The 14,889-nt window shown below is 45.3% G+C and overlaps 1 protein-coding gene across 4 annotated transcripts in view; it reads right to left on the bottom strand.

Moving 5' to 3' along the window:
* Positions 1 to 75: 75 nt before the first annotated feature.
* ADAMTSL3 (ADAMTS like 3) overlaps positions 76 to 14,889 on the bottom strand; it is a 280,228-nt gene continuing 265,414 nt past the window's right edge. For all 4 annotated transcript variants that reach the window (XM_060282649.1, XM_060282651.1, XM_060282648.1 and 1 more), the window contains 4 exons: positions 12,957 to 13,161; positions 8,782 to 8,891; positions 5,560 to 5,774; positions 76 to 5,127 (listed from right to left, as the gene is read on the bottom strand). In XM_060282649.1, coding sequence (XP_060138632.1) covers positions 4,997 to 5,127; positions 5,560 to 5,774; positions 8,782 to 8,891; positions 12,957 to 13,161 — 661 coding nt within the window. In that variant the 3' untranslated portion in view covers positions 76 to 4,996. The remainder of the gene's footprint in view (positions 5,128 to 5,559; positions 5,775 to 8,781; positions 8,892 to 12,956; positions 13,162 to 14,889) is intronic.

The raw sequence follows: 14,889 nt of genomic DNA, 5'->3' as shown, positions 1-14,889 counted from the left end.
TCCCAGAAAAATTTGAATTTGAAAACGGATAATTGGCATCAGAAAAAAAAATCTGATGACCTTGAGAGTGATTTAATTTAGCATGACAAAACTTTGAAACTGACAAGCTTGCTTAATGTTTATTTGCTGTTGCTATTCATGAATTATTACTAACATACAAAAACAAAAACAAAAATCCCTGCAGAAAAATTAACCACTACAAAAATATCTGGGAAAGATTCCACTTTGCTGAGTTTTCCACCCAACACCAGTGACTGTTGCAGATCCAGAGACTCTGACATCCCTTTTATGTTTCCTCACTTTCCTTCAAATGCAACGCTTGCCAAGGGAGCCAGCTCACACATTCAGCTCCCTGGGCGTGAGCATGAGAAAACCAGTTCAGCGGTTAGAATAGAGCAGGCCTAGGCAAACTCGGCCCTCCAGATGTTTTGGGACTACAACTCCCATCATCCCTAGCTAACAGGACCAGTGCTCAGGGATGGTAGGAATTGTAGTCTCAAAACATCTGGACGGCCAGAGTTTGGCTATGCATAGAATAGAGGCAGGAGACAGACCAGAAATGTGGATTTATGCAGCTGACTGGCTGGCAAGGAGTCTCTTGAAGGGGCTTCCTATGATGTTGCCTTGGGTGGGATTTGATGCTGCCTTGAAATCAATGTCTGGTTTGGGTACTTGCCTGCTCTGCCCACCCTGTCAATGACATAAGAAGTGCCTGCTAGATCAGGCCAATGGCCCATTTCGTTCCAGCATCCTGTTCTCACAGTGGCCAACCAGGTGCCCAGAGGAAGCCTGCAAGCAGGACCTAAGCCCCAGAGCACTCTTCCCCCCCTGTGATTTCCAGCAACTGATATTTGGAGCCATTACTGCTTCTGCCTGTGGAGGCTGAGTGTAGCCATCATGCCCAGTAGCCATTGTCCTCCATTGATTTGTCTAATCTTTTGAAGCCATCCAAGTTGGGAGCACATTCCATAGTTTTATGCGCTGCGTAAAGAACCTGAAAAATGCCACTGACAAACCGTTTCCATATAGTAAAAGCAAGTGGGATAGCCAAAAGGAGTGTTTATTTTTGTGAATACCAAAGTTAAGGCAGTGAACAAATAATATTAGACATCTTTGGTTAATGTAGCAGCAGCGGAATCGGCTAGAGAGGACCGTATCCACCTGCTGCAACCATCACCCACAGCTATGCTTCCCTAGGACATGCATTTATAACCAAAGTACTAGCAAAACAGGGATGCTAGCAGTTCATTCTTTACAAATATTAAATACAAAATAAAAAACATTTGGTAAGTTTCAGTGAACGAAAAAAAAAGTTCCAAAATCTTTATTACACACTGTACAAAAAATATATATATTGCACTTTTAGATCAGGTAATAAATATATACAAAAGTATATTACATGTTTTAATTTAAAAATGGTATAAACAAACAAAACCCACGGCTGATTTAAAAAGCTTGGGCAGCGCAAAGTTAAACATTTTAAAGTTAAGTGCAGGCTCTCTGCACTCCTGATGACACCAATGTGTCAAAACGGACAGTTAATACGGGTAGAATCAAGTGGTAAAACTAGCACAGCCATCCTTAAAAACTTGCACTGCTCTGAATTTTGCAGTGCAGTTCTCCAGCTTAATAATGTGTACAGAAAAATACACAGCACACTGGGGTAAAGAATCCATAAAAAGGCACACATTACTGAAATTAACAGAAAAGGTGTCAGTTGGGAGAAATCTACACTAAAACACTGATGAATTTTCACGAGGGTGTTTTTTTTTTTAAAAAAAAATGCAAACAAATGCAGAAATGTGGAAAACTGAACTTGGAAAAATAAGAGAAACCAAAACGGAGAGGCTCACCCATTTTGTACAAGCTCCTCTCTGAGAGCCACCATGTTTGTGCCGTTTGGGTAAAAAAATTCTACTAAAAAAAGTTTGGCCTACCGTGTTGTGGAAACTAGGCCACTGTATTGTTCTATCTGCAGGGGTCCCCCCCCCCACACACATTTTGAACATTCAAATATGCAATTCTCCCACCTGGCAAAACCTTACTTCTTGATTCTACTGGCTGCTTCCGTTTCATTACATTGAGTGGGCATATATCACTTTTCTTGCTGTCAGCAAAGGCCACGGTTACCCACGTGAAAGGTTTTCTGTACAGCAGCACTAGTTTAATTAGCAGTGAGGCAAAACCACGGTGCATTAATTTTTCCTCTAACACACTCTGGACAGAAACAAAAATCTCCGCCGTTTCTTTTCTGGCCCATCAGCAGAGGGCCCAGTTCAACCAAATTTGCCTTTGGGCATTTACGCAAGAGCACAGGAGTTGCAAATGAAAAGCAAGCCAGTTAAAACTGAAAACAGCAATAACACCCCCCCCACTATTAGAGGCTTAACAGTATCAAAACAGCCCTGATGGAAGCTATCCTCTATCTTCCATTCTGCTCCTAATAGTGACCATATACCTCATGGCAAACATTCAGACAGGCACCATGCTGTCCGTGCTGTTCATTTCTCTGTGTCACGTATTCAGTGGTACACTGCCTCTGAGCCTGGAGGTTCTACAGTGCTTTCCATGCACCAGTAGTGCAATGGCAATTTTTTGAAGTGTGGGGAGCTCATCACAACAGCCTCCTTACCTAACCTCTCAAAGGAGAGCCTCAAAATGCAAACAGCTGTCTTTGTTCATTATATGCAACTCCCAAAGAGCAGTATAATACCAAATGGATTTGGATCAGCTGACAATCATAGAACAATGAGCAAGCAAAAGGGTGGGGTAGAAGTTAGCGTGTTGTAATTTGATGGGGGGAGACCTAGGTTTACATACAGTGGCAGGACTGCAAATAAGTAAGCTCCACTGAATTCAGTGGCGCTTAATATTGAGTGCACAGGTTTCACTTGCAATAGATGCTGGCGCTTACCAAGAGATCTATAGTCAGCCAAAATGCAACTTTTAACTTACCATTAGAAATACAAAAAATAAAATAAAAATAAATGCAAAAAAGTTTCACCATTTAGACTGCTAGGGCGAAGAAGGAACCTTGTCAAAGGAAAGGAAATAAGTACCTAGCCTTTGTTTTTCACCCCCCTCTCTGCCAATCTGTAACAATCCTGAAAGCCACTTTGTTCATTTGCTGGAGCAAGGAAGCTCCATCAGCTGTACTGGCCGGTGATGTCATTCCTGGGGGAGCACTCCCCTCATCCCCATTCCTGGTCCATTATGCCTCTCCTCCGCCATGACTTTGCCTAATCACTTTGTGCCGTGAATTTGCCTTACCAACTCACAGAAGCCAGCGGACAGCAAATTCCATGGGTGAATTTTGCGTTGTATGAAGTAGTGTTTCTTTCCTGTCCTAAAATAATGCCAATCACTGAATTCTAATGTTATGGGAGAAGGACGTGTGAACCTTCTGTCTATCCACTTTGCCTAATTTTATAAACATTGGAGGGGGGGTAGGCAATGTGGTACCCCCCCCAGTTGTTGGACTCCAGTTCCCATCAGCAGCAACCAGTATGGCCAATGATGGGAGTTGCAATGCAACATCAGGATGCCACCAAGTTACCTAGCTCTCTTCTGCCATGTCCCTCTTGCAGTGCAGCTCAAGAAATATATTGTCCTCTCAGAAGTCATTCCTGTCGAGTTGAATGGGACTTACTCCCAGGTAAGTGGGGTTAGGATTGCAGCCTTAGTTGTTGTCCCCTTTTCTCAATTAAGGGCCTTTAAGCATTCCTTCATAAGAAATTTTTTTTGACCTCTTGATCATTTGTGCTTCCCCACCCCAGCTCCAGATTTCCCTTTTTGAGATGGGCCGACCAGAACGGTATACATTATTTCGAATGTGGCTGCATTTATTTATATTTCCAGATTGTTTGTACTTTTTTTTTCGAGAATCAAAAAACTGGCTCCTTGGCAGGCTTTGCACACATAATTTGCACGGCAGAAAAGAGCTACTTGAGGTTGTAGTTTTGCGAATTTACTAGCATGCAATCACTAAATGTATGATAGTCAGAATGAATGGAAACAAATTGAAACTGATACTTAACATATGTCTGTCTCAATGAAGAACAGCTCTTTCTGTTTTGTTTGGTCCTCTCCCCCCCCCACCTCTTTCTTTCTTTCCGATGACTGGAAAAGTATATAGAAGGTTTCTTCAAGGGCAATGCAGCCTGACAGGCACCCTTGGCCCAGAGAAGCACTCTCATTTCTCATCTGACCAAGCAGAAGGGGAAACTTCTCAGACCCCCAAACGCAAATTCCAAGCTCCCATGTAGAAACCCTCTTGCATCCAGTTTTCACATTCAATGAATCATGCCCTGGCTTTGATCACATTCCCGCAAGGCTGAAGCAGACGTTTGGGGAACCCGCCCCCCCCCTGCCCCAAATGACGCCTCGTCGATTAGAAAACAATCCCAGAGCAGGTCTGAAAACCATCATGTCAGGTACATTGCCTTTTACTGCAGGCGCTTAAATGAAGGAAGGAAAGCAAAACGGGGATCCGTTCGACAGCTAATCTCAATAAAACAAGACCTGTGACAATGTCCTTTTCTCAAATGCTGAGGAAATGCAGCCTCTGGGGGGGAAATATTACAGCTACAGATGGCTGAATCCATATACTTTGAGAATTGTACTGATGTGGATCAAACCAGAAAGGCAACAAGCAGAGATGAGTTGTTGCTGCATTTCAGTATTTTTGGAATAGTTGTCAACAATCGCTAAACTCGAATTGTCTTTATGAGGCAGGGAGCATTACATTGATAGCCAATGAATCACTTGCAACCCCATTAAAACTGATGTTTCCAACATCATTAAAACTTAAGTTGCAACAGAGTTATTGCCCGGTGGGTAGGAGACCAGGAGAGAAAATGGAAAACCTTGCTTGGACTATCCATAGCATGTTCTTTCTATTCATCCATTTCCCCTTCCCCACCACATGTTCTTGGTTGATTGTCTATATTGTCCAGAGCAGGCTGGATTCTCTTCACGCGATATCTTCACTGCGACATCATGAACTTCCCACAGAAGGATAATGCTCTTCACATGACTGACAACACCTTTGTTTGTAGATGTCTATCATGCATAATTTTAGCTGCTTTACAAATGTACAGTAGTGAGTTGTGTCCTTGCATTCGCCTTCTGAAAGATACATTGAAATGCAACAAGAATGAAAAAAGGGCAGATACAGCATCTCATTGCGGACAAATGCAAACGTGAGACCTAGATAATGTTCACATCCTTTCTCCTTCCCTCTCAGGTCTTGCACAACACCACTATGGGCAGAATAATCTGCAGGCTGCTCTGAACGAGTTGCATTCAACGGCCAGGGGTTCAGTCCGTTGCACTAACTTGAGCCTATCTTGGGAGTTGTTTTGCATTTTAGTTCTTCAGAATCAAACCCTTTGCCGAACTGGGGCACGCCAATGTCACACCATTGAATTGTATGGGAGGGTGGGGTTTGGTTGATGGCTTATCGTGTTCATTACGGAACTAAGAGTTCAGCGCCACTGTCTACATGCAATTGCCACAAGCGACCGGCGAGTTCAAAAATGGAAATAAACGTTTACATACTGTCACAAGAAGTGACATTGCAGTGTTTCCAGGTCACTGGTCTCTTCCTCCAGGCGCACGGCGGATCTCCTACAGGCCTCTTATTTCTCCTGTGTATGCAGCTGACTTGCCGTGATTGGAATCCGCTTCCACAATTGACTGTGCACGGTCGCCAAGGGCCCGCCCTCCAATAAACGTCACATTTGTCTGTAGAGCAGTTTCTTCTCATCAATGGCCTGCAGGAAGGCGGGGTAGGTGGGAGAAAAGACCCAAACAAAATGTTGTTTGAGACTGAATCCGATGGCCGATGTTATTTAGGATGTAACGTCACTACAAATGTACTAGAAGCCTACAGGCAAAATAATCCTCTGCATAGTTCCAGGTCAATATGTGAAATTCAGTCTCACAAAAACCACTCTAGTTCTGAGCTGTCATTGGTAGATTTCCCCTTTCAGTTGGGGCAGTCCTATCATGAGCCATGCTGAGCAAAAGTGACTCAGGTGGTAGATTGTGGCGGCAGCGGCCTGTTCCCCTCACAGAACTACAAATCCCATAGTTCCCTGGGAAGAGGGATTGTTTGTTAAACCGGTCTGGGAACTGCAGCTCTTTGAGGCAAACAGGGCCTCATACCTGCCAAGTTGCTGTCAGAGAAATAAGGGACCGGGCCGGAAATAGCAGACTGGAAGTAGCGCTGCCGCCATTTTGGAACTGGACGGAGCATGCTCAGAAGTGACCTTTGATGCTGCTTTGCCCAGTTCCAAAATGGCCGCTGTGCCAGAAGTCGCACTGCATCCATTTTGGAACCGGGCAGCGCAGCATCAAAAGTCGCTTCTAAGCATGCTCCGCCCAGTTCCGAAATGGCCACCGCACCAAAATAAACCAGGGAAAAACAAAAAAAACCCGTTTTTTAAGCTAGGAACAGCTGGAAAAACGGGGATTTCCCAGGGAAAACGGGAGACTTGGCAGCTATGCGGGGCCTCCTAACAACTCCAGGCAGGAACTTCTTTTAAGAGCCTTTTTGGTTGAAGGGTAGGGTACAAATGTGCAAATAGATAATCCATAGCCTGGAGTTTTGTTTTATTTCTGCCACAACCCCACTACAAACAATAAATCCTACCGTGTTGTTGGGCAAACTTTGACATTTACCCCAACCCCCATCTTTCTCCATGCTAAGTACAGAGGGTATTGGGGTCAAGCGGATTTTCATAGGAGAGCAGTAGCATCTACTCAGCTGGTGTGGCAAGATGGGCACGATTCCGGGCTTTTGACTTGCCCTACCTGGCTTGCCACGATTTGCCCTGGGGCAGAGAACATGCAAGCACACACCCACAGCTAGGCAGGGCGCCTTGTTATCTCCCTGTGATTACTAAGATGGAAAATTGCAATGGCTCAGCCACTGGTGGCCAAGCAGGCAATCCTTTGTCCTGCTTCTTACCCCCGAATGTATCATGAGGTTTCTCAAGCACTGCTCTTCCCTAGATCCAAAAATAAACTGGCCTGGTGGTGATGGCATATTCAGCTTCCTCCCAAACGAGCTCAGAGCAGCAAACACAACAATAATAAAACTTAACTTTCTTTTAAAAACGAAAACAAGTGATCACAGAGTCGCCAGGGAACAGTGCCTCCTGCCATCAAATGCCTTGGTAAACAGGAATGCTCTTAAATTTCTAAATTTACATTTAAGTGTGTCAGATGTTCTGTCTCCGCTTTTACAATTTCCCTGGAAGTTTGCTTACCTCTGCAGTAACATTGGGAGCCAAATCACAAGAGAACATCCACACAGTCCTTCTGATGTTGACCAAGTCTACTTTGGATGGCCAGTGAAGAACTAAAAAGAGCCTGGGCTAGAATCAGCTCTGCCAGGCTGGAAACATCTTGACTGTACCCTGAGGTTCTGGAGATAGCCACACTCTGAGACATGTAGGGAAACAGCCCTATGTCATCCTGGCAGCTGCCAGGAGGGTGGAGACCCAAGAGAGCAGCTATACTTGCCTCCGCGCATGTCAGAATGCAGGGGTGGGGGGGGGGGTCTTTTCAGCCTGTTGGTCACATTCACTTCTGGTCAGCCTTCTGAGGACCACATTCAAATCTGGGCAGAACCAGATTTGAAAGTAGGCAAAACAAAAAACTTGTACAGTCGGCTCATTTCTACACTCCCTCTATTCCACATCCAGGCAGGAGAGAGCTATAAGCAGAGTTCAATGACATATCCCAGCCTGGCAAAAACACTCAAGGAATGTATGAAGCATGGGCAGTGAGGGATGTGGTCTAGGGAGAATCCCAGGGTCAGAGAGAGAGGTCTGGGGGCTGCATTTGGCCTTCCAGGCTCAGATTTCTGTTTCATTACTGATGTTCTGAGAGTTAATTTTATTGTGTACAGTGGTACCTTGGTTCACAAACAGCTTAGATATCGAACAAATCAGCTCCTGAACACCGCAAACCCAGAAGTAAGTGTTCTTGTTTGTGAACGTTTTTTTGGAAGCCGAACGTCCACCGCAGCTTCCGATTGAGTGCAGGAAGCTCCTGCAGCCAATCGGAAGCTGCGCCTTCGTTTTCGAACGGTTTTCGGAGTCGAACGGACTCCCAGATTGGATTAAGTTCGAGAACTAAGGTATCACGGTACTAAGATATGCTAATAGATTGTTCTCTGGTATTTGACCGTAATAAAGATTTTTTGTTGTTGTTATTCTAATAGATTATTGAATATTACTTTATTTGATATAAGGTGTTCAATTTTAAAGTTATATTTTATTATGGCTTTATGATGACTTTTTTGTATTGGATCAGATTATTGTAAGGTGTGTGTTCTTTGTTGTATATTTTGTTGCTGCATAGTAATATAGAAAGGTGGTATACAAATTAAAAGTGAAATGAAATGAAATTTCCAGCTTCTGTCATTACTCCAGTTCTAGGAGGACAGCCTGCTGCTAACAGAAGAAGAAGAAGAAGAAGAAGAAGAAGAAGAAGAAGAAGAAGAAGAAGAAGAAGAAGAAGAAGAAGAAGAAGAAGAAGAAGAAGAAGAAGAAGAAGAAGAGGCTCCAATTCTGATTTAGAAGTGGTCGTTATGGCAAGCAGCCATAACTTTAAAAAAACATCAAAGGGGCTGCACAAGGGTGGCAAGATGAGGCAGCCACTGACCCAGAACTTCCCAGCAGCATCTGTTAAAAAAAAAAAGTGTAATGCGACATCTGCTGGAAGTGTTAAAAGTGGTAAAGGGCCATTCCTATCAGATGGCAACTGTACCTGCTCTTCTCATCGCACAGTGAGTTCGATACCACGGATCCGTTCCAATGCTGACACTGAACAAGGCGATGCTGCAAGCCTACTCTGCGACCTTGGCATTGGCCTGTGCACTGAAAAGGAAGGGGATAAACAACACCAGTTAGAGATGCGGAGCTCTGCACCTCCCAGCATGAGATACAAATAGTTAAACCTTGTGTGGCAGGTACCCATTGGGGCTGGTAAGGTGGAAGACAGGGAGCCCAGCACAGGTGCAGCCAGAGGCTAAGAGTCAATGACAGGTGAAGCTGACTAGTTGTAGTTTTATCCCCATCCTCTTCCCCTGATGAGTTCTACAAGGGCAACACTAAGGAGGGGAAAAGCAGACAGCCAAGGCCACCCTCCTCCCCCCCGGAATTGACGTAGGACAGGCATAGGCAAACTCGGCCCTCCAGATGTTTTGAGACTGCAATTCCCATCATCCCTGAGGTCCTGTTAGCTAGGGATGATGGGAGTTGTAGTCCCAAAACATCTGGAGGGCTGAGTTTGCCTATGCCTGACGTAGGACATAGGTAATAAAGCACACCAGGCCACTGGGCCATGTAGCTTAGTGTTGTCTGGCCTACTCTGGCTGACAGCGGCACTCCAGGGTGTCTTTCCTTGGGACTTTTTGCATGTGAAGTCTGTGCTCTATGAATGAGCTAAAGGTAAAAGTAAAGGACCCCGAATGGTTAAGTCCAGTCAAAGGCGACTATAGGGTGTGGCGCTCATCTCGCTTTCAGGCCGAGGGGGCCGCCGTTTGCCCACAGACAGCTTTCCGGGTCATGTGGCCAGCATGACTGAACCGTTTCTGGCACAATGGAACACCATGATGAGTGCCAGAGCGCATAGAAATGCCGTTTACTTTCCCGCCTATTTACTTGCACTGGCATGCTTTCAAACTACTAGGTTGGCAGGAGCTGGGACAGAGCAGCAGGAGCTCACTCCATTACGGGGATTTGAACCAACTACCTTCTGGTTGGCAAGCTCAAGAGGCTCGGTGGTTTAGACCACAGTGCCACCCGCATCCTGGTATTAATGAGCTATGGCCTTGACGGTCTCTTTACTTCCAATAACATAAGTGAATGGCTGCAGTTCATTCAGGGTGAGAGGGACCTAACCTAAACCTGGGAGAAATCTCTCAATAGCAGTGAGGCTTGCCCTTCCATGGCTAACAGTAACACCCATAGCTGTCAAGTTCTCCCTTTTTTTTAAAGGGAAATTCCCTCATGCCGAATAGGATTCCTCGCGAGAAAAGGGAAAACTTGACAGCTATGGTAACACCTTGGGTTGGTGCATTGTGGCACTGGGTACAAACCTATCCCCTTCTGCATGCGAAGCAGATGCCTCACCCTTCCTACCTAGCCTAATATCGTCCACTCTGGCTGGAAGTGACCCTCTAGGACAGGGGTCCCCAGACTTACCGAGCGGCGGGCCGGTGCCCGCCGCGCCGCCCGCGCGGTGGGCCGGACGGCAGGGGAGTGCGCGCGCAGCGGGCCGGAGGGCGGGGGAGTGCGCGCCCGTGCGCATGCGCACACGCGCACGGGCGGAAAAAAATAGCCGAAAATCGCTTGTGCGCATGCGTATGGGCCTCCCCCGACCCGGAAGTGCACCAGAAATGACCTCTTCCGGGTCGGGAGAGGCCTGTACGCATGCGCACAAAGGATTTTCGGCGATTTTTTGCCGATTTTTTTGATTGTCGCTGCGCCGCGCGCCGTGAGAGCGGGCGGCGGCAGCGGGCGGCGGGGGTCGTTGCGGGCCGGATTGGAAGGCCGATTGGGCCGCATCCGGCCCGGGGGCCGTAGTTTGGGGACCCCTGCTCTAGGATGTCAGTTGGAGAAAGGTCTTTCCCATCACCTGGCCAGGGTTTGCATGTGAGGTCTTCTGTTTGCAGGGCATCATCCACTCTGCCATTGACTGACAGTTCTATCCCTCCCACAGCCCAGCCTCTCGCTACTGTTCCAGGCGAAGCCCAGGGAAGGGTTGTTCTTTTTCTCTCTCCCCCCCCCTTCCCCGCACCCCCCTGCTGGGCTCTTGCTGTCACAATTAATTCAACAGCAAAATTAGAAGTCAAATATTTGGCTGTGGTTTCCATGGTGTGGTGTTATGTTATGATTAGCGCTGAAAAAATATTTCAGCAGAGTATCTCATCAAAGTAGCTGAAACAAAAGATAATAATAATCTTGGCACGGCCTGCCATCTAAGCACTTCGCTGCTCAGAGGGGAGTTCTCACAGGATGGAGCCAAACGCTCCGAGTCGCTGAGTAAGGCCCCTGGACAGCCACTCATTTTTTGCAGTGGCACGTCTCGGTGCTTTGCCGCTCTCCAAACGGCCAGCTGCAAAGCACCGTGGCCAACAGATACTGTGAAAAACCCACCTGTCTTTTGGCTCTCTGGCTGAGAATCAGGGAGCTACACAGCGCCGCTCAGAAGGCCCAGGTTTGGGTCAAGGGCTGCCAGCTGCTGAACACCCAGAATAAAGGTCCTGCCTCAACTTTTCCGCGTGCCTTTTACAAATGCAACATGAGAACGGGCCATTTCCAGTGGTGACTCCCTGCTTGTAGAGTGCTCTCCCCAGAAAGGTTCGCCTGGCGCAATCCTTACTCATCTTTAGGCACAAGACTAAAACATTTCTCTTTTGCCAGGCCTTTGGTTATTGATTATCTATGTTGGGTGGGACGTTTTAATGCAGCTTTAAAAAAATGGAATTGTCTTTTAGATTCTTTAGGTTTTTAAATGCTGGTTTAAATATATTGATACCCTATGCCCTTTTAAAAATGTGTTGTGGAAGGGGTTGTCTTTCCTGTTTTTTATATTGAGATTTTATGCTGTGAACTGCCCTGAGATCTAGGGGTATACAAATTTATATAATACTAATACTAATACTGTGATTGTTTCTTTGTTTGTTTATATACTGTAAGATGCCTTTAATTACCAACATCATTTTATTCTTCTTATAAACCTCTTCTGATGTTTTTTCTTTTACAATCAAGCAGTGTATAGGAAATAAACAATAACACATTATTATTATTATTATTATTAAAAAATCAGTCTTCAAAATTCATACTTGGGGAAAATACCTGTGCTAGTTGCTATCTACTAGCCTAATGTACCTCATAGGGCTGATGTGAAGATTGTACACAGCCGCAAGTTTCTTGAAGGAATCTTGAGATGTAATGGCGTTTAAGGTATCTGCCTCCCTTCCTCCTGAATTTCACCATGCTTTGAGTCTGGCTTTGACTGTTGGACTAGGACCTGGGAGATCAGGGTTTGAATCCCCACTCAGCCATGAAGCTCACTGGGTGTCCTTGTGCCAGTCACCGTCTCTTAGCCTAACCTACCTCACAGGTATCTGAAGAAGTGTGCATGCACACGAAAGCTCATACCAAAATATAAACTTAGTTGGTCTTTAAGGTGCTACTGAAGGAATTTTTTTATTCTACCTCACAGGGTTGTTGTGAGGATGAAATGGGGAGGAGGAGAACCATGTAATAAATAAAATAAAATATTCCCAAACACTTTTTCACCTTAGCGTGAGTTGGTCAAATGCCTGGGTTCTATTTTTATTTTTTTTACAATAATTTTTTATTGTTTCCTTTTTCCAATTATTCAACTTCATACAAAACATAATTGACAACTGTACAACAAGCAGCTTTGTCAAGCTTTGACTTCCCTCCTCCCCCTCAGCAGGTAAATTATTTCAATCCAATCGCCTATTTCCTAAGTTTTACTTAACATCAGGGATGTAAGGTTTACTTCATTCCTGCTAGTGTCTCCATATCTTTATAGCTGTCTTTTACGTATTCTACAAATTTACTCCACTCTTTTCGAAACCTTGTATCGTCCTGATCTCGGATTCTGTAGGTCAGTTTGGCCATTTCCATACTTAATCCCTTTTTTATTTTTCTGCTGAAATGCACTGGGATTGTGCCTGTTGGTATATTATATTATTATTTTTCGGTCCATCCTGTTTAATTTCCTTTAAAGAAATAAAAAAATTAAAAACCCCAAATGCTAAAATACAATAAAATGAGTGTGTATGAAGTGTTTCTGCTGGGCCATATTCAATGAGGCTTGTGTAGGAAACCTCACTGGAGCTGTGTTGTGGGTGTAGACTGAAGTCCATCTATTAATGAGTCAATCAACAGGTAATTAATTACCTGGCCCCATGGATGAATAAGCCATTCTGTACACGAATGCCCCACACAAGGTTTCCTTTCCAAAGGATGCTCTTTGTGTGCGCAAGCAGACAGAGGCAGCGTTACAGCGGTACCATTGGCTCTGATTTGCTTGCAGATTCTCTGCCGGTGGCGGAACCCATTGCCACATGAAGCTGAGCACTCAGACCAGGCACTCGTCGTCCATCTGCAGAGAGAAAATGTTAAAGGAGAGACAAAAATGCAGAAGTAACAACAGTCACAGAGAGCGAGAGCGCACTATGGGCTATCTGTTGTGACTTCAGGTATTAGGATGGCTAATGTCCAGGGCAGCTATATGGTAAATCCATGATACCTATTGGCTATATGGAAGCTCAGATTCACAGGCCACATCAACAGTACGTATTTAAAGCACTATCCTACCATTTTAACCAGTCTGGGAGCTGTCATTTGCCGACGGTGATGAGTGTTGCTAGAAGGCCCCTCTTCCCCCCACAGAGCTACAATTCCCAGGCAAGTTTTACAATCAATTCTTCTTCACAGGGAGCTCTGGGAACTGTAGCCCTGTGAGAGGAATGGGTGTCTCCTAACAACTCCCGGCACCCTAATAAACTACAGTTCCCAGGATTCTTTTGGGGGGGGTTGGGGAAGCCATTTAAAGTGGCACCACAGTTCTTTAAATGCATGCGGAGAGTGTGGCCTATGACTCTGACTACCAGTTGTTGGGGGGAGAGGACTACTGCACTCTCTTTCCCGCCTGTGGGCTTCTCAGAGGCATCTTGCTGGAAGTGATGCAAACCAGATGCTGGACTCGATTGGGTTTCCATCTGATTCAGCAGAGCTCTTCTGCCAGATCATTAGCACACCAAGGACCTGTGGCCCAACTGTAGGCCACAGTGCCAGAAATCTGGTTTAAATGGCTGTACATGCAATGCTGTACAAATAAGGCGCTCTCTCTCTCTCTCTCTCTCTCTCTCTCTGATGTCTATTTGTTGAATGGCACATTTAAACAGCACTGGTGTGTTGCAGGGAGAGGCAGCAGCCACAGTTTTCTCAAGGTAGCTGCAATGCATTCACTGGGGTGGAGTGGGGAGGCCAAGTGATGAGTTTGTGGCAGCATCAGGCAGGGCAGCATTAGGCAGGGCCACCGCAACCAACCCAGATTTCCCTGGACCTTGCTGTGTTGCCTTGCCCGGTCCCATCCCAGCAATCAGCAGTGCTGCTCCTAGGATTCTGTGTCCCCAGCATCACTCTGATAGCCCCAATGCACTGTTGCTGCATTTAAACCTGGTCAAATCTGCTCCTGGTTTCTCACTGCATTCTGCTCTCTCAACGGCTATTAGCCACAGTGGTTAAGAAAATGGCATATCCATGCTCACAAATACTGCCGCTGTTAGATGGACTCTTGATTAGATATTTTATGATTGTCATAAATCAATTGCCTTCCCTACACATCTCAAGTTAACGTACAAAGTGCAATAAATAAACAGCTAAACACAGTTAAAAGCAACACAGAAAATAACAGCAGGTAAATTTAACACAATACCAAGTAAGGACACCAGTGGCAGAGACCTTTTCATCCAGCTGGGAAAGACTGCCAGTGTAGCAAACAGGGGTGGCCATATCAGTCCACTTTCATTTCTCATTTTACCAATGTTAAATTCTGCTTCTCATGAAAAATTGCCAGTATTTCATTGTGGATTTCTTCTAACACACTTTTTGTATGCAATTTTGCAAAATAAACACTCCCCCTCCCCATTATGTTTTATTTTTTGCATGTAATTTTCATTTGGATATTCATTTTCATGCACGCTTTCCCCTAACATATCCATTTTTTTCACATTTGTTGTTGCTGTTGAACTGCTTTGCAAAATGCAGAGAACACAAATTTTGAAAGGTGGCTGTGTGCTGCGGTTCACATATTGTTTTGGGAATT

Source organism: Zootoca vivipara, chromosome 14 (assembly GCF_963506605.1).
Source record: "Zootoca vivipara chromosome 14, rZooViv1.1, whole genome shotgun sequence".
NCBI classification, from domain to species: Eukaryota; Metazoa; Chordata; class Lepidosauria; order Squamata; family Lacertidae; genus Zootoca; species Zootoca vivipara.
The sequence above is the reverse complement of the archived record's forward strand: the minus strand, read 5'-3'. Positions and strand labels throughout refer to the sequence as shown.